Source organism: Hemicordylus capensis, chromosome 1, assembly GCF_027244095.1.
Source record: "Hemicordylus capensis ecotype Gifberg chromosome 1, rHemCap1.1.pri, whole genome shotgun sequence".
Lineage (NCBI taxonomy): Eukaryota > Metazoa > Chordata > Lepidosauria > Squamata > Cordylidae > Hemicordylus > Hemicordylus capensis.
The window spans coordinates 139,004,772-139,029,727 of NC_069657.1; the positions used below are offsets into that span (position 1 = coordinate 139,004,772).

General features: G+C 46.3%; 1 protein-coding gene across 1 annotated transcript in view; it reads left to right on the top strand.

Moving 5' to 3' along the window:
• The window catches only part of LOC128338638 (acyl-CoA (8-3)-desaturase-like), a 44,626-nt gene that overhangs the window by 14,116 nt on the left and 5,554 nt on the right, over window positions 1–24,956 (top strand). Inside the window, exons 5-11 of the mRNA XM_053281361.1 lie at window positions 14,144–14,272; window positions 14,804–14,861; window positions 18,986–19,062; window positions 21,157–21,254; window positions 22,512–22,608; window positions 24,230–24,309; window positions 24,830–24,955. Of these exons, the coding sequence (XP_053137336.1) occupies window positions 14,144–14,272; window positions 14,804–14,861; window positions 18,986–19,062; window positions 21,157–21,254; window positions 22,512–22,608; window positions 24,230–24,309; window positions 24,830–24,955 (665 nt within the window). The remainder of the gene's footprint in view (window positions 1–14,143; window positions 14,273–14,803; window positions 14,862–18,985; window positions 19,063–21,156; window positions 21,255–22,511; window positions 22,609–24,229; window positions 24,310–24,829; window position 24,956) is intronic.

Below are 24,956 nucleotides of genomic sequence, written 5' to 3' on the forward strand. Positions count from 1 at the left end.
TGGCGGACTGAACTGGCCCACTTGGGTTTGAGGCTGGTCCGGCCTCAAACCGAACTGGGCCAGCCGATTCTGTGCACATCCCTACTCAGTGTATGGCAGCTGTGAAACAGACCAATTCGATGCTAGGAATCATTATGAAAGGGAATGAAAAAAATGAAAATAAAATGGCTAATACAATTCCTTATACAAATCTATGGTGCAGCCATATTTGCAGTATTGTCACCATATCTCAAAAAGGGCATTCTAGAACTAGAAAAGGTGCAGAAGAAGGCAATGAAGATGATCAGGGGCCTAGAGCACCTTCCTTACGAGGCAAGGCTACAATACCCGGGAGTTGTTTTGCACAGAAATAAAAAATGACTGAGGGGGAAACATGATAGAGGTGTAGAAAATTATGCATGGTGTGGAGATAGTCGGTAGAGAGAAATTTTTCACCCTTTCTCATAACTCTAGAACTGAGGCTCATCCCATGAAATTGATTGCCAGGAAATTTAGGACCCGCATAAGGAACGTAGGAGCCAGAGTGGTATAGTGGTTATCGTGCTGGACTAGGACCAGGGAGACCCAAGTTCAAATCCCCTTTCAGCCATAATACTTGCTGGCCGACTCTGGGCCGGTCACTTCTCTCTCAGCCTAACCTACTGCACAGGGTTGTTGTGAGGAGAAAATTAAGTATGTAGTATACCATTCTGGGCTCCTTGGAGGAAGAGCGGGATATAAAATATAAACAACAACAACAACAGGAAGTATCCCCCCCCACATGGTGCATAATTCATCTATGAAATTCTCTGCCACAGGTTGTAATGATAGCCACCAGCCTGGATGTCTTAAAGAGGGGCTTAGACAAACTCATGGAGGACAGGTCTATCAGTGATTACTAATCTGAGGGCTATAGACCACCTCCAGCCTCAGAGGCAAGATATCTCTGAATACCAGTGGCAAGGGGGGATCAACAGTAGGAGAAAGGGCACACCTTCATCTCCTGCCTGTGGACTTCCCCGAAACATCTGGTGGGTTACTGTGTGTAACAGGACACTGGACTAGACAGGCTATGGGCCTGATCCAGGAGGGCTGTTTTTATGTTCTTATGTTAAGATTATTTCTTGGTTGGCACGTATGCGGTTCATTCATTTGTGAGAGTCATAGGGCTGCAACAGATAGATTGGCATCTTCCCTACACTTTACATGTGGCAGATGAGACTGGGCTCAAGGTTACATCCAAAGCCTCCTATGGAAATCACATTGCTGGGTCATGCTTGGTTACATTGGATGGGTTCTCATGACCCTAGAAATGCTGCCTAATGGTAAATCTGAGATTTATGCAGAGCACAAACTCCCAATTTCTAGTTGGAAAGAACCTGGAAATTTTCATTGATGTTGGCTTGGCACATTTAATAGAGATTGATGACAATAGATCAAATACTAGTTTAATTATTTCCATTAAATGTTGGCTTGACCCATTGGCAACCTGACATTGTAGAGAATTTTGAGGTTCTCACAACCAGAAATTGAGAGTGCATATGATGTGTTAATCATTGATTTCTTGCTTAGTTATCATTGTGGGGATTGTGAGAACCCACCATAATCTACCACCTGGCTAGCTACACTGTAATCAGCAAGAATCTAGAGATGTGTAAACCAGCTCAACCTCGAGCCAGTTTGACATTGAACAGATCCAGCTTGAGGTCGAGCCATACCCCAGGGCTGGATCGGGGCCAGTTTGGGGGTTCTACAGTTATTTGTTATTTTTAAAAAACCTTGCCGCTGGGTGCGGTGGCCTTGGGGTATGCTGCCGCAGCCATGCAGGGGGATCTCTGGTGGTTCCCCCTCCTTCATGCCGGCTTCCTCCAATCTTCTAAGGGCTATTTTGGCCCATTTTTGGACCATTCTGGCCCTTTTTGAGATGGAGGTGACCATTTTGGAGGCTGCCACACATGAACCCTTGCCATTTGCATGACTGGGTCATGCTCAAAACAGCCCGAAAATGGGCTGAATCAAGTCAGAGAATACCAGGAGGAGGCCAGCTGGGGGAAGGGGAACCACCGGAGACTCCCTGCGGCCGCCAGCAGCACCCCCAAGGGCTTCAGAGGCAATAAATCTGGCATTTTAAAAACAAAAGCAAAACAAAAACAATCCTGGCAACCCCAAACTGGGCTTGAACCAGCTTGAATTTGAGCTGAGCCAAGCCCCTCATTCGGGATGCCAGGACTTGATCCATGAAAACCTGTTTTGTGCACATCTCTACAAGAAGCATGGGACTGTAGCTTGGTTGTAGAGAGTGCATCTCCAGGTAGGGCTGGGAGAGACTCCTGCCTGAATCCCTGGAGAGCGATTGCCCTCATGTAGTGTAGACAGTACTGAGCAACAGAGACCATGGTCTGACATGGTATAAGGCAGCTTCATAAGTGCAGATTGCCTGGCTTCCACAAGGGGCAAAGTTTTGTGGTGCAGGAGCAGGAGGGCCTGCAGGTAATACCAAACAAGGTAAACATGGCTCAGGTTTTAAATCATAACTCCAAATTGTAGCACAGATGTTCACCAAACCATGGTCTGCCAAACTCCAGTTGCAGGAAAAGAGAACCCCTCCCTTCTGCATGGCCTCCGAGGCAGATCCCAGCAAACTTAACAGCCAGACTGTGGGCAAATCGTCACCATGTCAGTGGGGTGGGCATGGTTGGCCATGTTCTCAAAGGGGACGTGCCGAGCACAATCATGTATTTTCTGAGTTTCCCTTTCTGACAGAAAGGGGAATTAAACCCATTTAAATGCCCTGCCCTGCCCTGCCATGCCAGCTAGCACACACTCCAAGTAGTCCCAAATAGACACAAATTCTCAGGGTTTGGGGTCTGGGGGGTTGCTATTCCATTTTAATTAAGGGAGGGGAGGGGAACATGGAGACTTCCTAGGAGAAGATGTGTAGATGAGGGAGGGCAAAGGATGTTGGTTGATTCTGCAGGCTATGTCCCACCAGAACCTTGGTTGAGGTCATGAAGGATGACCCCGGTAATGTAGTCCATGCAGACCCAACTGAAATCTGCTATCTGGCAGCTTGCTGCCGAGTGGGCTAAATGAAAGGGCCATTCTATTGGCGAAGGCTGTACCCATCCAAGGGCATAACCCCTGCCATGGACTGTGAGCTCACAAGCTGAGCCATCCCACCCACCCACCAATGCACCAAACGGGCACCGGCTTGTGTGGGGCCCCCAATTCACCATAGAAAAAATAGACAAGGTTTTCTGCGACCTCCCCCCACAAAACCCTCTGAAGCCTTGCCCTCACCTAGAGGACATCTAGACACTACAGGTGCCATGACCCCGATGCATGAATGGAGGGGAGGGGGGAGACACTGGGACGGACTTTAAACACCCATTCAGAATCCTAGGTCTCAGCCCGGTAGCACACTATATGCAGATATGCCAACATGAGGAATCACAGGAGAATGGAGCCCCCATACTCTGGCCACGGTGGGACAGCTGGGTGGCTGTTCGTGGGAGCTGGCAAGGGCACACATGTTAACATGGGCAGATGGGCTGGCAGGGGGCATGCTCTGATAGCTACTTGATTGCCGTCCCCAAGACAAGGAAAGCAGTCTCCGGGATACCCCTCCTCATGGCTTTCCTCCACAACTTGGCTCAATAAAAAGCCCCCATGGCCTGATACTCTCATGAGGGAGATGTCCGTGGGAGATGGGGATGTTTTGCAGTCTGGCATCATTTCTGAATTGCTTGGCCACTCCCCTCCCCTCGGATGGTCCTTCTCATGAGTTGTGTGGAGGTGTCCCTGTGGCCTGGCATTTTCATGCCTGGGCAATGTGCCCTGTGTCTTGTGGTCCTCTCTTTGAAGAAGAATTTTGGCTTGCCCAGTACTGATCCTGGTGACCGGCCTTGATCATGAGCCAACCTAGGGAGCAAGCACACACACCCCTGGGGAAGGGGCTGGGCCCCCCTTCCCCAAATTTTGTGAGATGAATGGAACTTGGTTGCTTGGGAATCCATGATGGGACAATTTCCAGAGCATCCTCCACCCCAAGCTAACTATTTATGTGGACGGGGGAGACAGCAGGTTCAGTCACAGACCTTTAAACTCGTTAGTTCTCGTGTCTGTAGTGCCACATGCAGATCTGTGGGTGTGGGTTTTCCTGGGAGAAGGGAGCCTCAGTTTCCAGTTGCCCCAGGATGGCAGCATCGCCCCTGGGAGGTGTGGACAGGGGTACACATCTTTACATGGCTGTGTGGGCTGGCAGAGGGCACGGTTTTTCAGCAACCTGGCCGTGGTCCCCAAGGCAAGGAAAGCAGTCTCTAGGGTACCCCTCCCTATGGCTGCCTTTTATACAGCAACCTGGCTGTATGTAGAGTCCCCATGTTCTGGTACTCTCTTGAGTGGGGGCTGTCCACTCTGGGTCTATACATATTGTTATCACAAAGGAAGAATCTCTCTGTTCACTGAAGCAATGCTGATCTAGCTGCCCAACCTTGCTCATTTGTAAGCCTAGGGAGCCAATATCCCCGCCACTCCGTTTGGGGGGTCCAGCCCTTTGACCCCATGGCCTGGCACTTTCATGCTTGGGCAATGTGACCCCGGTTGGCTGGCCATATCTTGGTTTACCCAGTACTGATCCTGGTGACTGGCCTTGATCATGAGTAAACCTAGGGTGCTAATCCCCCTTCCCCAACCACTTAAACCAGCACAGGAGTGTATAAAAGGTCTGCCTTTTATACTTGACCCTGGGTCATAATTCCCTGCCCAGCCATTTGCTCCCATCTTGGTGCTGTGATGGGGTGCCCCGCTTATGTTGCCACTTGGAGTGTTTATAATTGTGAACATACATCACTGTTGCTCTTTTCTCAGGGAGCAAAGCTCTTAGTACCCATCCTGTCATTCCATGCCTTTCCTCTACCGCTTGCCAGGTAGGGAGAGCAAGGGACAGAGTGGGAAGAGGGGATGCCCCAAGCTAGAGGTGTGCACAAAACTGGTTTGGTTCAAATTCTAATCAAAATCAAACTGGGGTGGGAAGGTTCAGTTTTGGTTTTGGTTGAAACCCCCCCCCCCCAAGTTCAGTTCAAATTTGAGTGCAATTTGAACTGGTTCTAGAAGGTTATACATAGGGTATAATGGGGAATCAAGCTGGCCCATTATTCCCTATGCAGAGCACCTAAGCACACAAAACCAGGATGGGTGGTAGGCACCCATGGATTCCAAAGCAATCAGACTCTCTTGCAATTTATAATGAATTTTTGAAGATTTTTTTTTCATTCCCCCCATAGGGGGAATTTGAGGCTGCCACACCTGCCCTCTTGGGGCACCCATCTGCCCCATATTCTGCCTGTGCACCCCCAGAGGGTTTTGGGGCAAGGCAGGTCGATCCACAACTCCCCCCATAAGCCCCAAGCTGGTGAAGTTCATGGTATTTTTATGGGTTTTTGTGTTTTTTTAAAAAATTGCCATCTCTTCAATGAATACATGAATTCCATTAAGAAATCCAACCTGTGTGACCTGATCTAGTTACCTGTGTGTGAACTTGTGGATGCTACTTCTCAGTTCATTCATTCATCATTCATTCATTCATTGCAGAATAAAAAATAAAATAAAATGCTGGTGGAGGAACAGTCAGCAAAAAGGGGGTGAGGAAAAAGGGGGTGTTGGGGGATCAAAAAAATTGGGCCAAAGGCCTGTCCCCACCCCACTTGCACTGGCTATTTGGGCTAAAGCAGGAGGAGACACTCAAATCCAAAAGGGACAGCAGCACAGCAACCAGCCAAACACAGCCAGGAAAAATTACTTTTAAAAAGGAGAGGGGTTGTGGGGCAGGTTGAAGCCAAAGCAGGCAGGGCAGGATAGAGACCTCACCAGCAAAGAGCAGAGACAGAGGCAACACTACAAACTACCACAGTCCGAAAAGCAGCAGCAGCAGCAAGCAGCTCTCTCAATCTCTTTCTCTTTCAGCAAAGAGTGATTTTGCAAGCGCACAGGGCTGGCTAAGTCAGTCATTGGAAAGTGTCTGGAGTTTCATGACAACCACCCACTTGAGCACCTTGCCCAGCAAGAGTGTATATGTTACTGGACAGCAGTTGGAATAATGCCCAAGGTCCAGAGAAGCTTTTCTCAGGAGTGGTATCAAGACTATGAGGCTGGTCTCACGATCGGTGAGACCTGCCATAACGGGGTTTGCGGGGAGAGCGGGCTTAGCCTCCTTCCTGCTGCTGAGAGAATCACTACCTGTGCCTGCTATATGTGCCAGCCAGCCCCTGGGACCACTGGCCAGTGGCCAGCCACCCCCTTTTATTTTTAATTTCCTAGCCTTTTGCCCCTGCCACCCTCCCCCTCCCACACACACACACCTGAAGACTGAAAGGAGAATAAGATTGAAGAGAGACCATCACCATACAGAAGCGGACAACTAGACACAACATGAGCAAAGTCTTAGACTGAGTGAGTAGCCTTTTCACACACACAACACACAACACACACACTACACACAGAGACACAAAGTAAAAGTATTGAATTGTGTATTTTTTTAATTGTAGTTTTTTTCTGGTGGGAGGTTTGACTTGGTTTGCATTTTTTAAAGTTGTGTTTAGTTTAAATGTGTGCCATTTAGTTTAAATGCGTTCCACTGTTGCCATCATCACTCTTCTACTTGTGTAGGTGGGAGAGGGGGCAAGTAACCTTGCTGTGCCACTGCCAGCCCTGTTTTGCATCATTCTGAACTTACTTAATCCACTTATGGCCAGGTGCCACCGATGTAACTGTGTTACTTGCCTGTTGATGAAATGCTTGGGGTGGGTGGAGGGCATTTGATGTTGGCCCTAGTAGTCTGCATCTGCAATATCACACTTGCTTTTTGCTGCTTGCTGGCTGCTGCTATTATCCTGCATTTGAGGGGGTGGGGATGGACAGGTCATTCCATTGCTTCACACTGTTGAGTAGATCCATTTTATTCCTGTTGGGTGGGGGATGGTGGAACACAGTGGGTGTGGTGCATGTGATCTTTGGAAACCTTCTTTGTAAAGTGGTATATAATATTTGTTGTTGCTAAAGTGTGCTGCATCCACCCATAGGGGACAACGGGAACAGATTGTGCCCATTTCCACCTGTGGAGTGCAGTTGGTCAGGTGGTAGTGCCCCAACGGGTGCCTGCTACCACCCAGATTTCAAATAAATTGGGGAAAGGGGTGGTTTTTAACAATTTCTTGAAGTTGGCATGTCTTTGGCGCAGATTTGGGGCAAAAAAGGGGTTCCGGGAGCAAAAGTGTGGGTGGGTGGTAGTGCTACTGCCCAGTGGGTCAAATGAAGCTACTAGCCAGATTTCAAAGAAATTGTGCAAAGGTGTGATTTTTAAAAAATTGTTGAAGTTTACGCATTGTTAAGCTTTCCCCCCATAGGGAATAATGGGGATTTCAGCAGCCCCATAACTCCACTTGGGGGACACCAGGGTGGCCCAGAGCGAGTTGTGGTGTAGTGCACATAGGGTGCCAACCACCCCCAGAAGCACAAGCCGATGGAGTACTGGGCTTTGTTGTTTCCATATCTGAAGTGTTCTGAGAGTAGATTCTCTGGTAGGAAATGAGAGTGGACCCTAAGTTCATTCCTCATTTTGCACCAAAGATGATGAATGAACAAAGATGTCCATTCATCATCTTTGATGCAAAATGAGGAATGAACTTAGGATCCACTACCACTGCTCATCTTTGTTCTTTCATAATCATTGTTGACCCCTTATTCCCTATTGGCAAGCAGTGATCCCCTATCTATCATATATTAATACTGCCTGGTATGTACATCTCTAGGTGGTGACCAAATTTAACACAATATTTAAAAATCAGCACAGATTAAAATACACGAATCAGAACAGTAGTATAAAACAGAAATAAAAACAGTAGTGTGAAACAATTATTAAAACAAATTATTAAAATTAATTCTAATTAAAAGCCTATGAGAACAGGTGAGTCTTGAGGGTCTTCGTGAAAACTAACAGAGAAGGAGATGCTCTTATTTCAGCAAGGAGCATATTCCAAAGACCCGGGGCAGCCACAGAGAAAGCCCGGTCCTGGGTTGCCACCAAACGAACTGGTGGCAACCGTAACCAGACCTCTCCAGAAGATTGTAACAGGCGGCAGGGTACATGACAAAGGAGGTGCTCTCTTATATACCCTGGACCCAAACTATTAAGGGCTTTATAGGTAATAACCAGGACTTTGTATTTCACCTGGAAACATATTGGCAGTCAGTGCAGTTCCCTTAAAACCGGTGTTATGTGGTCCCTTTGAGTTGTCCCAGAGACCAATCTGGCTGCCGCATTGTATACCGATTGTAGTTTCCAGACTACATACAAAGGCAGCTCCACGTAGAGTGCATTACAGTAGTCAAGCCTGGAGGTTACCAGCATATGTGTACCACTGCTTTAAGGTCATTTACTTCCAGTAATGGATGTAGCTGTTGTTTCAGCCGAAGTGGTTAAAAAGCGTTCTTGGCCACTGCCTCAACCTGAGAAACCAGAGTTTTGGATCCAGGAATACTCCCAAGCTATGTACATGATCCTTCAGGGAGAGTGTTAGGGATGTGCAAACAGGTTTGCCCCCGAACCTGTTCGAGGTTGAACCCACACAGAGGCCATGTGTGCAAGCACACGGCCTGCATAATGGCCACCGGCTGAAGGCTGAAAACTGGCCGAAGAGCACCCGAACTGGGTGAGGGGGTAATTTTGAAGGCTGGCAGGGGAAGGGGGAACCTTCACGGACCTCCCCCCCCACCTGCTGCCACCACCAAGAACTCCCCTAAGGGGATTAAATGGTAAAAAAGAGAATAAATAAAGAGAGATAGAGATAGAGAGAACTTAAAGGCCTGCGAAACCCTCCCCCCAGACCAAACTGAACCAGGGGGCTTTGAGGGGGTGCTGGACCGAACTGGCCCAGTTGGGTTCGAGGCCGGACGAGCCTCGAACCGAACCAGGCCAGCCAGTTCTGTGCACATCCCTAGAGAGTGTAACCCCATTCAGAACAGACAGATCTGAGTGATCTCTTGGGTTCTGACCCCACACCCCTACAGTAAGTACCTTCATCTTATTTGGATTCAATTTCAGTTTGTTATCCTTCATTCAGCCCATTACCACCTCCAGGCAGGCATTTAGGGAAATTAGTTTATTACCTGATGAAACTGATATGGAGAAATAGATTTGGGTGTCAACAGCATATTGATAACAACCTGCACCAAATCTCCTGATGATCTCTCCCAATGGTTCCATGTAGATGTTAAAAAGCATTGGAGACAGTATGGAGCCTCGCGGAACTCCACACTTTAGTTCTCGTTTTGCAGAGCAGCAGTCTCCAAGTGATACCATCTGGAATCTACCAGAGAGGTAGGAACGGAACCGCTGTAACAGTGCCACGCAATCCCACCTCCCTCAGGCAGTCCAGAAGGATACCATGGTCGATGGTATCAAAAGCTGCAGCAAGATCCAAAAGGATCAGCAGAGTCACACCCCCTCACAACTCTGGACAGCTCAGCTGGACATGAATTTGTGGAAGCAATGCGGCCAGAAAAGAACCGCTTCTTTGCCACCCACACTGCCAGAGCATAGATCTTCAAATGTTCTCTGTGTTGTGCCCAATCAGACTCGTGCCTCAAGTAGCTATCAGATTTCAGCTGGCAATACATTTGAGAAAAAGGAGAAAGGGAGAATGTACAAGTTAGGTTTAGACATAATGGTGTCTTCTGACACCATTAGGTTTAGACATAGTGGTGTCTTCTGACACTCAGAAGACACCAGTCTTCTGAGAATTAGCCTTGGTAAGCCATGGGCTCCTGCACTCTGCCACCCCTCCCCCATACCTTTCATGTAGAAAGGAGGCGAGTGAAAACTTGCACTTTTGGCTGGAAATAAACTACAGTTCCATGCAGGGGCGTAGCAAGGTTGGAGTGGGCCCAGAGACAAGATTTTAAAATGGGCACCCCCTCACTGAAGTTTATCTATCTATCTGTCTATCTATCATTTCCTATGTGCCACAATAGAATATCATCCTAAATTATTTTTTTTAAGGCTTTGTAAATTGTGGACGATGCAAGTCATTTAATGGTACTAGAGAAAGACAGGCTGTTCTGGTAGCTCCAGGTCTTAACACTCACATCAATTTCGGAGGATGAATACAATTGAAGGAAGCCCGGGCGGGTGCGCGGCTGGGGGAATCAGTCATGTGACTTGCCTCTGGGGGCCCCCCCAAGCAGTGGACCCCCAGACAACTGTCTCCCCTTGCCCTATTATAGTTACACCCCTGATTTAAGTAGAAGTTGAATCTTGATCATTTGGGAGCCCCCACCCTTGCCCTCCCCCAGGGCCAATAGGGTGTCAGTTTTCCAGGACTGGCAGCACTGCAGAACCTACCAGAGAGACAGACACTTCTGGCCAATCAGGGAAGCAGGAGCTTGGCAAATCACAGCAAGTGACGGAAGAGTCACAAAATGGCCACCAGCACCTAAAATGGAGGCTCGAGCCTTTGAGTCTCTTCAAACTGGTTCAATAGAACTAGGCTCTGTTTGGTTCAAACTTGGACTGGCATTGCCATAGGAATGTCCTGTTTGCACATCTCTACCCCCAGGGGCATAGCAAGGTTGGAGTGGGCCCAGAGACAAGATTTTAAAATGTGCCCCCTCACTGAAGCTCAGCTCATGAAGTAAGGAAATCTTAAATGAGACTGAATAGTGGTAACAAAAAGCATAGTAAAATGTACCACAATAGAACATCATCCTAAATTGTTTTTTTTAAGGTTTTGTAAATTGTGGATGATGCAAGTCATTTAATGGTACTAGAGAAAGTCATGCTAGAGAAAGTCATGGTAGCTCTAGGTCTTAACACTCACATCAATTTCAGAGGATGAATACAACTGAAGGAAGCCCTGGCGGGTGCGCGGCTGGGGTAGTCAGTCATGTCATGTGACTTGCCTCTGCCCCCCCCCCAGGCAGTGGGCCCCCAGACAACGGTCTCCCCTTGCCCTATTATAGTTATGCCCCTGCCTACCCCACAAGCAACTGCACAGCTTGATAGGCTGACAAGTCCTGGATGGGGCATGATGGCATCCCTGTATCCTGGCAACTCCATAACTGCATAGTTGATAGGAGAGGTGGCGCTGGTTCTCCAAGAGACTACCAGTGAGAAGGGCCGAAGGCTTAGAGCAGGTACATCAGCAGATGGGTCTGCGCCACTGCCTCCATGATTGTGGTTTGGAAATCAGCGTGAAACAGCAGTTATGGCTGCACCAGAGTCAAACATAATGCCTCAATGGACAAACCTCAGATTTTGGCGGCAAAACCTAAAGATAACCGAAGGTTCAGTTTGGAGTTTGGCAAGGCAAACCGGGGTTCCTTTCAGCCTGTAACTGCGGATTCGCACTTTGGGGCATATTGGAGTTACAAACTCGGACATGTTTAACTCCACTTTGGTGTTATGTATGAATGCGGCCATTGAGTCACATCATTCAGCCCAGTATTGTCTACTCTGACGGGCAGTAGCTGTCAAGGCAGGGGTCTTTTTCAGCCCTTGAGACTTGATTCTTTTCCCTGGTGGTCAGATCTGGAACTGTCTGTATGCAAAGTATGTGCTCTACAACTAGGGATGTGTGTTTTGTTTCGGATACAAAACGTTTTGTGAACAAAACAGGCCATTTCAGCTGATTTGTAGCCAAAACAAAACACCCAATGCTCAAAACAGAAAATTTTGTAGCAAAAACAAAACGTCCCTGTTTTGGATACAAAATGTTTTGTTGTTTCAGCTGTTTTGGAATTCCATTTTGCAATCGCAAAAAGTCTTTCTCCTTCAGTCTCCATTTTGAGTTTTGACATCTGTTTGAATTTCGAGCCCTTCCAGCCCGCAGATTGGCCAGCAAAAGCATGGGCTGATCCGCTGGCAATTGCCTCCTTATTCCTTTTAAGCAAATTTAAGGGTAAATTTTACCCTCACTGGCCAGTGGGGCAGTGTGCATTTCATTGTTGTTGTTTCACACTGTTGTGTATAGATCAATTGCATTTCGGGTGGGGGTGTGTGTGGATGTGCATGACCTTTGGAAATCTGCCTGATTTTTTCCAAAGCTCTGCTGTTGTTGATGTGTGATGTTGATGTTATTTGGGGTGGATTGGGGGCAGAAAGGGGGCTTTAGGGGCAGAAGAGTGCTTAGGGTGGTAGTGCCCCAATGGGTGCCTGCTGCCACCCAGATTCCAAAGGTATTGGGGAAAGGGCTGATTTTTAAAGAATTTCTGAAGTTGAAATGTCTTTGGGGCAGATTCAGGGCAGAAAGGAGGCCTAAGGGGCAAAACAGTGGTGGGTGGCAGTGCCCCAAGGGGTGCCTGCCACAACCCAGATTCCAGAGGAACAGGGCAAAGGACTGATTTCTTAGGAATTGTTGAAGTTTACGCTTCTTTAAGGTCCCCCCCTAGAGAATAATGGAGGTTTCAGCAGACCCATAACTCCACCTGGGGGGCACTGGGGTGGCCGGGAGTGAGTGGTCATGTAGTGCACATAGGGTGCCAACCACCCCCATGGGTTGCTAACCCATGGTGTGCTGGCCTCTGTTGTTTCTGAGGTGTTCTGAGTGTAGATTCTCTGGTAGCATATGAGATTTTCAATGACAAACCATGAATCCACTCTCATATGCTACCAGAGAATCTGAATCTACACTCAAAACATCTCAGAAACAACAGAACCCAGTACCCCAGGGGTTAGCAACCCATGGGGGTGGTTGGCACCCTATGTGCTCTACACCACCACTCGCTCTGGGCCACCCTGGTGCCCCCCAAGTGCAGTTATGGGGCAGGAATTATGGAGGTCCATCATTCCCTATGGGGAAGAACTTTACAGACGTGCAAACTCCATTACTTCTTTAAAAATCAGCCCTCTGCCCAATTCCTTTCAAATAATTCTGGCAGCTTCCTTGCTCCCACTGGGCACTACCACCCACCCTACTCTGCTCTGAGCCACCCCTTTCCCCCCCAAATGAAGCTATACTTTTGCTGAAACTTCCATTCTTCCCTATGGGAAAAATCCTATACTTCAAAAATTCACCAAAAACCAGCCCTTTGCCCAATTCCTCTGCAATTTGGGTGGTAGTTTCCACCCATTGGGCAATACCACCCCCACCCACTAATTTTTCCCTGGGCCATTTTTTAAAATCCAAAATGTTTTGGATTCGGATTTTGCAATTTCAAACAAAGAACAAAATTGGGGTGTTTCGGATTGGCTGGTTTCGAACAAAGAACAAAATGGGGGTGTTTCGGATTCAGGCCAAAAACAAAACAGAAAAAAACCCCCGCACAACCCTATCTACAACTGAGTTATGATCCTTCTGTTGAGTAGGGTAACTAGCATATTTTCAGCCCACCTGCCCGCCCCACCCCGCCCCCTAGATTCCAAGATGCAGGGTATTACTAGCATGCAAAACTAAGAATTCCCCTTATAAATGCAAGAAGCTTGAGAAATATGGTACTCCTGAGCAAGAGGCTATCATGACCTATTACTACATCCTCATAATTACAACACTGCTTTTAAACATCATTCATTACAAAAGTCTAAAGCAGTGGAAGTAAGCTTTGGTATTGCACAGAACACTTCAAATAAAACCTTTTTTTAAAAAAACCACCTTCAAATGCTAGCCAGATGAGGAAATTATTTATTTGGAGTCCAGTTAAGGCACAAGTAGTGCCATAAACCCATTTCACCTCCCTTTCCTCTTCTCACTTCCCACCTACCTAGCCAACCACAAAATACCCCTCACCTCTGTATGGCCGGCCTGAAAGAGTAAAAAGAGTAAAGATGTTGATTTCAACTAAGTCTTGAGACTTGATCTGCTTCTTCCAATGGCACTCAGTGGCATCTTTGTCTCCAAGCACAAATGTCTGAGGATAGCTGATGCTGGAATTGCTCACACTACTCTATTGAGCCTCAGCAGAACCCCAAAGGGTGGAATTCAGTGGCAACCATAGTCTAATCTACCTAGGATTTGCAAGCTGCTGCTTTGTAAAAAGGGAATCTCTTTGAGTGTGAGCAATGGGCAGGGAAGAACGGTTGCATCTCACCCACAGCAAAGGATAAATAGTGATAAGGTTGATTTATGTCTGGCATTGCAGTGATTGGATTGCATGCTCACTAACCTTTCTGCAGGGTGGGACACCCAGCTGGTGGAACCATATGCACAACCAGCACCATGCTAAACCCAACTGCTTCCGCAAGGATCCTGATCTCAACATGCACCCTCTGCTGTTCAGCCTGGGGAAGACACTCTCTGTGGAGGTGAGTGTGGACAGGGTGGCACTGTATAATTAAAATAGCAGTGAATTAATCTGAGGCATAGAACAGCAATGGAGGGAATGATTCTTAACTGCTTTTCAATGGTTGCAGAAGAAGAAGGGAACATTGGTTCCTTACCCCATGCTGTGTGTTCACCTCTGCCTCCCTATACCTGCTCCTGCAGCAAGGAGAATACTGGGAGAACAAAACAGATTGAGAGGAAAGATGATGAAATCTGGCCTGCCTCTCTTGCTTTCGTTCATGGGACTGGCTTGGCAACTGGCTTGCCAACTGATTCCCATCCCCCAGTGATCTGGATTTGGCTCAGGGTTGTTGGTTTGGAGATTAAAAATAATAGTAATTCAGGAGCAAAGCAAGGAAACTCTTGGAACTGTTCAAGGACAAGAGAGTGAAAGGACTGCAATAGGAATTCATCTCTTGGAGGAATTAATGTGAGGGAAGGAATTTGCATATGCATACATCAATGCATGCTTCTGTACTACTTGGCTTATCTGTTGCATTCTCCTTTTATAGCTCGGAAAGAAGAAGAAGAAATACTTGCCTTACAATTACCAGCACAAATACTTCAGCCGTGAGTTGCTCTACCATCTTCTAGAAACCAAGTATTCCAACTACAAACCTCAGTTAGACATTTCTAAATGGTTCTTTGTGACATTCTGTACATCCAAGCCCTTTTCCTATGTTCAAGACTCGTGGATGCTGTATCCTGGTGCAGTGTCCACAAGAGCATACTTGTAAGCCATAGGGACATTGGAAGCTACTGAGTCAGACCATTGGTCCATCTAGCTCAATACTGTCTACAGTGACTGGCAGTGGCTCTCCAAGGTTTCAGGCAGGAGTCTCTCCCAGTCCTTCCTGGAGATGCCAGGGGCTGAACCTGGGACATAGAAACATAGGATGCTGCCATCTACGGAGTCAGACCATTGGTCTATCTAGCTCAGTATTGACTTCAAAGACTGGCAGCAGCTTCTCCAAGGTTGAAGGGAGGAATCTCTCTCAGCCCTGTCTTGGAGAAGCCAGGGAGAGAAATTAAAAACCTCTGCTCTTCGCAGAGCGGCTCCATCCCCTGAGGAGAATATCTTACAGTGCTCTCACTTCTAGTTTCCCATTCATATGCAACCAGGGTGGACCCTGCTTAGCTAAGGGGACAAGTCATGCTTGCTACCACAAGACCCGCTCTTCTGCAAGCAAGCAGATGCTCCACCACTCATCTATGGCCCCATTCCCTAAGGAGAATATCTTTCAGAAGACAGTGCTCACATGTGTCCATCTAAATGCAAACCAAAGTGAGCCCTTCTTAGCAAAGGAGACAGTCCATGCTTGCTACCACAAGACCAGCTTAATCCACACCCCACATGTTCAAACCCCACCTACACTCTACCTGAATATGGTGTTTTCCCTTCAGATCAATGCTGTCCTCATGGTGAGTATGGGATGGGTTTCAAAACTAGGGGTGTGCATAGAACCAGTTCGGCCAGTTTAGTTTGAGTTCGGCACAAATTTGAACCAGCCCAGTCCAGTAGGGATGAGCGGACCGGTCTGGCAGTCCGGCAGTCTGGTCTGGGGGTTCGAGGGTTCATGGTCGAACGGAACATGCCCCCCCCCCCCCGATTCTGTCGGACCAGAACCAGACCGCCGGGTCTGGTCCGGCCAGTCCACAATTTTTTTAAAAAAATTAAAGAATATTTAAAATACCTTTAGCCCCTTCGGGGGGCTTGCTGAGGCTGTGTGTGTGTGTGTGTCCACACGGGTTCCCTCTCCCCACTCCGGCCATCCTTATCACCGCTGCGGGCTGGGTAATTGACCATTTTTGGCCCTTTCAGGCCTCTGTATGAGTGCACGGCCGCCATTTGGGCAGCCGCCGCGCATGCGCCAATACCCTCTGGGCATTCAGAGGCCCGAAAGGGCCGAAAATTACCCAGCCGCGGCAGGCCGCAGAGGTGATAAGGCCAGCTGGTGGGCAGAGAGGGAACCCCCCCCCCACGTGGCCTCAGCAAGCCCCCCAAAGGGGCTAAAGGTATTTTAAATATACTTTAATTTTTTAAAAAAATAAAGAAAATTCGCGGACTGGTCTGGGACTGGACCGGACTGGGGGGGGGTTTCGATGGGGGGCCTAACTGGGCCAGCCAGTTCCATGCACACCCCTACAGTCCAGTTCAAGGTTCAGCCAAACTGGGTCCAGTCTGCTACGGCCACTCAACTGGGCCGATCTGGTTCACGGGTTGGTTTGGGGGATATACTTGTAAAGGGGGATCCAGCAAGGATTCATCTTTATAAGTATAGGGGCATTCCCTATACTAAGGTAGGAGGCGAGAGAAAGGGTACTTACTACCTTCTTTTTGCAGGTGGCAGGGATGGTGGCTTAGGCAGTGGAGGTGGCGCAGTGGTGGGGCTGCTTGAACCCCCACTGGCCTCCTGAAGAACAGCCTGGGATGGTTAGGATTAGTTCTATCACAGCATGTCAGCACTGCCGTGGGTCTTGTAGATGTACTTCCATTGACAATGAGGATATTGCTTGAATACCTGTATTCAGACAATTTGAACACTGCCTAGAGATTTGTACACCAACTAGAAATTTACATATCAAGCAGTATAAAAATATGATAAATAATTAAATTAAATATCTGAATAAGAGTCTAGTCCCTGAAATCTATGAGTTCTTTGCACTTCTCCACATAGACTATGCAGGGAATCACAAACAACATGAGGTGGAAATGCCTTTGCTGTTGTATAACCCCCAACGCCACCAGGAGATATATCATTACTTCTTCTCATGTGCAAAACTGCTATAGAGAAAGGGAACACGTTTCTATGAAAAAGAGAAATATTTTCACTTAATTCTACATTACTTAGACTACGTCTAGAAAACTGTGTCCAGTGTTGGGCACCATACTATTAAGAAGGATGTAGGGAAATTGAAACGGATTCAAGGAGGACAATAAAATGGTCAGGGATCTGGAAGACAAGCCCAAAACCTCTTGGGGAAAGGTTGAAGGAATTGTGTATGTCCAGGGCTGAAGAAGAGAGTTATGAGAAGGGAGGATATGTTAGCACTTTTCAAATTCCTGAAGGGCTGTTCACACAGAAGACTGTGGGAAGACCTGTTCTCTTTTGCTCCAGAGGGCAGGATTAGAGCTAAAGGGCTTAAGTTATAGGGCAGAGTTTGGGTGAAGATTAGGAGGAGATTTTTAACATTGGGAGCAGTTCAACCATGGAGCCAATAACCTAATAGGAACAGTGGCTCTCCTTGCTGACGATGTTCAAGTAGAGTCTGCACCACCATTCTACACTTCTGGATTCCCTTCACTTAGCAGGGGTTGAACAAGATGGCCTCCAACTCATTGATGCTAAATGCATTCTTGCGGTTGCGAGACCACCATCCCTGGAAAAGTGGATAACTGGGCCCAGGATCAAGGCTGTGTATGGGTGATAGGTTTTCAGTTGCTTGGCAGCTGTCTGGTGGAGCGATCATTGCCTTTGGCATGCACTTTCATTTCCTCCCTGCCAAACAGGTTTTGCAGTTTTTCAAGTACTGGAGAACCTATTAGCTAGAGGCCACAGCACCATACATATACACAAAACAAATGTTTGCACCTGCAGGCCAAAATAGCTCACTGTCTTGAGATATCTGAACATGAGGGTGTTCACATGACTTTTGAGAGTGCCGGAGAAGGCAGGAGCGGGGAGGCAAAATAGCACCTACCTCCCCCCACCCCAGACAATCTGGCATGGTCCCGGGCCACACAGCTTGTGCCACCACACAGGCAATGCTCTTGCCAGCTGTGTAGTGTTCTGGAGGCTGGGAAAGTGTCCCGGCAGTGAGATATCCCACAATGCACCGCATGATGAGTGCAGTGCATTGAGGGATCCTGCTGTGAGTCAGGCACTGTACCTGTGGTCAAAGGGCATACTCAGATAAATAGTCAGCTAAAAGGTCCAGGCTACCCAAGAGGGCAGTGCCGGGATCGGCCTCAATTTTGGCGCTTCACATGAGCATCCCTACCCAGAAAGGGCTGCCCTAGCCTGTGTAGGGCTGCTCGTGAGAACAGCCTCAGTGAAAGAGTGGATTTATGTGGAAGTGGTGGGGGCACAGGCAATAAATCATTATTATATTTGCTAAAAAAAATTAGTAACTATCAGGAACTATTAGGAGTTGGCTTGCTGCTTGCATGATTTAATTGCCTCAATCACTGGTGGTAGTTTTTGTCGTGATGTCATTATATCTGCAACAGCACTGACATTTCTGTAGTGTTTCACAGAGGCATGTAAAGGTTCACATGCAGGGTAGGTCAAAGATAAGCCAAGACTTATATGTATCACTATATTGCAGATGCGACCACAGACCAAGTTCATGACAGAGGAAGATTTGAATGAGAGACCTCCTGATTTGTAGTCCAATCTAGTCCTCTTCACATGCTCTGTTTAATGCATGGGTAATTGGTATACACTTGTACAGATTTGTGGACACATGCAGTTATTCAGATATTATATTAAATGCACATGCTGTAGCACACTTCCTATCTATACCTTGCATTTGAGGTTCACCTTGAAGGTTAATGCATATACGGTCTTTCACATTAAAAACTGTACATCTACAGATGCCTGCACACAACACACATGCAACATAATATCCAATTATAGCACAGCACCTCTCCTCTGTAATGAAAGCATCCTTCTTCTTGTTTCTCCTTCTAGTTGTTGCTCCAGGTGCGATTATTCCTTTCTTTCAGACGGTTATATTCCATTTTACTTACACAAGGAAAAAGTGGTTGGTAAGTGGTCCCAGTTTTACTCAGATCCCCCACAAACAGATTGTTGCCAAATGTGACTGAGTGATTTTGGCTAGCAGTTGATTGAAAATATGAGCCATCGCTTGATCTGAGCAATGGATCAATGGCCAGTAACACTGTCTTTTCATTCACATCTATAGAAGCCAAGACAGAGGCAAAAGCTCCTTAACATACACACCCTGGTGTGAGGTCTCTGCTCCTCTTTGCCTAAATTCTGGCAGGTATAGTTGACAGTTCTTTGAAAGACAAAGTTCTGGTACCTAAGCAGTACCTTGGGGCAAAGCCTGAATGGGGAGTCATGGGTTAGAACCTGGTGGTCGTTCACTCAGGAGCACAGGCCAGTGTTAAGTGGTGGGACACTCTTCATCTGATGAGTACATGTATTGCCTGTACTTCAGGAACCCCTGGCCACCAAGCAATACAGCCAGTTGTGCTACTAGGCTGACACAGATCAATGTAATGCAAATGCTCCAACTATGTTACCACAAGCACAATGTGAGAATTAAATTGCATAATTCCAAGAGCTGAGGCCAGTTAGAAGCTATAGATTATGGCTAAAACACATATATGCAGTGTGTTAAGGAATTAAGCATTCCAGAAAACATTTACTCATTCTACAGACAAAAAACATCGAGGCTGAGAGCTTAAAGACACACTCAGTGGATCCATAGCAGATAATTCAAACCCTTTGCAGAGCAGACAATGCAAGGAAGTGCATCAGACCACAAATGACACACTGAGTGACTGCATGGCAGAGAATTCCAGGACCAGCTCCAGTCTCTGGAGGCCCTGGGCAAACCCACATGGTCCCCCTCTTACCACCACATGGCTGCTACGGGCACAGAGGTGGTCTTGGGGATCTGGGACCTTGGCAGTTGCCCAATAATGCCAATCCCCAGTGCTGCCTTTGGAGAAGCAAAATCCATGCAGAGCAAATCAGTCAAGAAAGCAGCTGACAGTCACAGGCGATAGGTCAAGTCAGTAAACATGTATGATTAAGGAATTAAATATATAATTATTTTTTTAACCGATTGCACAAGATACACTTTTCCAGACATATGCCAAACGTGACCAACACAGCATGCTTTCAGACTGTAATCCTATGTAGATTTATTTGGATTTAAGTCCCTCTGAAATGAATGGAACTTGCTTCCAAGTAAACATGCATAGGCTGTATAATAGACTAGAATAGCTGTTTATTCTCTCTCTCTCTCTCTCTCTCTCTCTCTCTCTCTCTCTCTCTCAGACATACACACGTACATATGTCACTGCCATGGGGGCTTTACTTCTGGGACAAGTAGCAGCCATGGTAGGCAGAGGAGAGGAAGTCCAAGAGCAAGACTATAGAAGAGCAAATGGTTAAAGCTCCCTTGCTGCGGTCCTAATCCAAATCAGGGCGCTGCACACTGTTTACATTTTAAAAAAGAAACCCACAGGCCCCATCACACAACTTGTGGATTGTCTACTTTGGTCCTGTGTGGGGACATAGACCTGCTCTATCACACTACACTCCAGTACTCCAACTGTTACATCATGTTGGCTTTCAGTAAAAATCTATAGGCTTCCTTATGGCTGATAAAGGGTGGGCTAAAATGGTACAATAGCATCTTTTTAAATTGTTTTAACAAAGATAAAAACAGAAAGAAAAGAAAAAAAGAAAAAGATAATCAAACCAAGTGAATACAGTGATTCTCATTACAATCTGTACTCAGCAACCTGAATTCCTCCAGCCAACATATCTCTCCTACCCTTCTCCTACTCTGTAAAATATTTGACTACGGACCTGAAAGATAACAAGAATGATATTCCTACTATCTGCAATAATTTCCTCTACAAGAAAAAACCAAATCTCGGTTGAGGTACCAAACCCTGCGATATATTATATTGAATAAATGGTTCCCATGTTTGAAGAAGAAAAAAATCCTCAGATTTGTTTTTAATATATGCCATAATTTTGGCCATTGATGCATGCACCCAAAATTTAAGTTGCCAATCATCTAAGGTCAGGATCTGATTTGTTTTCCAGAAGGAAGCATGTTTAACTGTTTTCCCCGCCCCATCTACTTCTTTTGGCAGGAATTAGTTGTGATTCTGCTCTACAACATCCGTGTCTGTTTCATGTATGTTCCTTTAATGGGATTTAAGTGTTTCATGGCATACTACTGGCTGGCCAGGTAATGTTCATTGGGAATAATGCCTTCTGGCAGCTTCTGTTTGAAACTCATTGATGAATAGAGTGCAAAGTCAAAGTGACTTCCCAGGAAAGGTATCATATTAATCTGTTGCAGGATAATCAGTTGTGTAACCTTAAAGATTAATATATTGCTTGCAATACAAGCTTATGTAGGCTAGAATACACTTGGTGTAAGAATGTTGGACAGGTCTGCCAAAATGTCCAGTCTCCAACTCAAACACAGCTTTAAGTGTCAATCTCTCTCTCCCTCCACCACTTCCCTGTAACTTCTGTCTGACTATTGTGGTTGTTGGGCATCCTGTTCCAAAAGTGATCGTTGGACAAGCTGGGGTTCCAGATGGACAGGGGTTTGGGTGGGGAGAGGAGTTCCAGGAAAGCATCCTTCAGACCTCAGACAGCACTAAGGGAAAACAGGAGTCAGGCAGGGATGCCACTACCTCAGACAGCTCCAAGGGGAGGCAGGGGGGGCAGGATGTTTGATGATCCAAAGATCCTGCTGGGATGGCATGCATCCCAATAATCCACTGCAGGACATCAGCATGCACATAGAATCAGGGCATGCGTGGGCATCATTTGTGTGGTCAGCAACACCATGCTGACCTTGCAAATGGCGCCCGTGCATGCACAGATGCCACTGGTGTGCCAACACCCCTTGAGGGGTTACTTGGATGTTTGTCACCCTAGCAGGAAGTTGCATGGGGTGCAGAGAGTAGGTAAGGAGCTGCCCTCCTTTTTCTTAAAGTTTCAGGTCCAATTTCCATAAAAGTGCTAGAACCGTGGTTTGAACCATGTTTCATTCCCATCCCTACTGGTGAAATTTTTTTAGAAAGCTAAAATAGCTCTGAATATGTTCTGGAAAAGCAATGGGTTAAATGTATGACATTCAGAACTCTTTTAGAACTCTGGTATTCATTTCTCTACAAGTAAAAAATGAAATAAGTAGATCACATTCATTTCACTTTTGCATTTGTTATGAAACAAATTCACAGCCCTGCTGGACAGGCTGCTTCAGACTGCTTCTCTATATAACAAATCCCACCTATGTAAAATACTAGATGTCAAGGGAAAGTGTTCTAGCTTAGCCTTCTCACTGCCATGCTAGTTTTCTTTGCTGATAGGATTTTTGTTTTATATGGAGGAGCATTCAATCAAGTGAAGCCTCTATTTGCATTCTGAAGTGATACAGCCCAACCGTCAGGGTACTACATCTGTACAAACCAGGTTTTTGTCTCCACAGGTTCCTCAATAGTTGTTGGTTCATCTGGGTCACACAAATGAACCACATCCCAATGAACATCGACTATGATAAGAATTTGGACTGGGTTTCTGCTCAGGTACCATCTCTTTAACATCAAACTGGGGCAGCCTATGCATCAGTCAGGAGACTGAGTCTTGTGTTTACATAGGTATGTGTACCTGAGTATAAACATACTTGGTATGCATACCTGAGTATAATACCTTCACACCCTCTCATGTATGAAAGCTGTACATGTATAGAATTGGTACAATACCTTAGACTAGTCAAAGCTAATGAAGCACATTTGCTGCTGTCTTCCTGCTTTGAGCTTATCCAGCAGGAAGATAGCAGCAAATGTGCTTCATTAGCTTTGGCAAGTCTAAGATATTGTTACCTGTTTTTGAAGAAGTATTTTTGTGACAGGATTACATTGGATAATATTTTGCATCGGAAGAAGACTTAGGCTGATATGCGTTGGACTCAAATAAACAGGCTTACAGCATCATGGGACTTTTGTCTCTTCATTTGCATTTATATTTGGTGCTTCTGATTTTTCGACATCTATCAAATGTATAGAATTGGGCACAGGTCTCTTTGGAAAAAAATTGGAAATGGCTGCTGGGAGAAGATTGGGGATTTTTTTATTTTTTATTTTAAGAAATGTGTGCCTAATGTAAGTTCTTTAAATCAGACTGGGTCATGTGTATTATATACCGGGGTATATTTGGTTATGTTTACTCGAGTACAAAAAGTATCCTGAACCCCAGTTCACAAAAGGCTAAGACTATCTGGGGGAATATCTCCTTCATTACAATGTTTGCTATCTTTTACTAATAATATTAATATTATTATTAATATATTAATATTAATACTAATATTTACTAATATTAGGGCAGTGTTCTTCACTGTAAGGCCAGGGGCCAGTGGTTGCCCCTATCAACCTGGAGTGAATCTTCCTGACTAATCTTTATTGGGTCAGTGTGATGCTTTGGACAAAGCTGAGTATTCTGCACAGTCCCTCTGGCACAATGAGGAGATGGCCATTCTGATTGTGAAGTGCTGAACTTGGCCCAGCAGCCATTTCCAATTTTTTTCCAAAGAGAATTTTTTTTTCAATTTTTTTCCAAAGAGACCTGTGCCCAATTCTAAAGGAGATGCTCCTTTAAGAGAAACTTAGCCTTCTTGAGCCCCTGCATCATCCTGGAAGGTATGCACCTAGTGCTGGAAAGTGTAGCACTGGAAAGTATAGCACTCAGCTTCTCAGCTTTCCCCATAGAGCTCTTAAGAGCCCCCAGGAAACTAAAAAGTCTAGGCCCCTCTAAGAGAAAGCTCCTTCTCTCTTTATAGGGCCTCTCAATAGAGACCCCTCAGCACTGAGAAAATAGCAATACTGTGCAGAGGACAGCACAGTGGGAAACGGTCCTCTCATTGAAAGTTTATTGCCAAAGTAGCCCCCACTTGAAAAACAGTGAAGATCACTGGATTAGGGAGTCCTTACATCGGAACTGGTCATGATTAAGCTCCTGGGATGGGCACTATGTATCTTTCAGAGAGTGATGATCCCTTGGAGCTCTCCCCAGTGAAGGAGTCTTACAATGTCTGTGGGAGGGTAGAAGGGAGGAAGGACAGAAGGAAAGAGACAGGGAAGGGTGGAGCTTGGGAATGAACCTCTCTGCTGAATGGCTGCTCCAGCTGCATTTCTCTTTTTCTTCCCTTAGCTGGCAGCAACATGTAATGCAGATCCATCTCTGTTCAACGACTGGTTTACTGGACACCTGAATTTCCAGATTGAACATCAGTGAGTACAGTAGAGGAAAGAAAGTGGGGATGGTGTGTGCGGGTAGAAGTGTGGGAGAGGTCTTCATGCACATAAATCTCCTGCTCCGGAGGCAATTTAAGGACCTCACTGCATCTTACAGGCTGCTGCTAACCCCTGTCCTCCCCTCATGTTTCTCCTTGGGAATACCTGATTTTTTTAAAAATAAAAAGACTTGAAAATTGCACAGTGAAAGAGCACAAAGTCTCTGGTTAAATTTTTGGCATTTCCTCCAGTTAAAGGAGCATGTAGCCAGTGAGGGGAGAGATCTCTGGCTGAGACCCTGGAGAGCTTCTGCGACTGAAAATAGGCTTTACTGGACTAGGTGGACTGGTGGTCTGGCTCATACATCAATATGAGACAGCCTCATCTGTTCAGTGCACTTAATATTTGCCCACTCCCTGTGAGCAGCAGTCAGTGAACTGAAGCGGGGCAAGAGAATGCGGAATGCAGTGACAAAACAGGAAGCATTTATTGGGCCCTCTGCTTTCTCCTCCCACAGCCTTTTCCCAACGATGCCTCGACACAACTACTGGAAGGTAGCCCCCCTGGTGAAATCCCTCTGTGCCAAGCATGGCCTTAATTACCAGAGCAAGCCTCTGCTCACAGCCTTTGCAGACATTTTATGG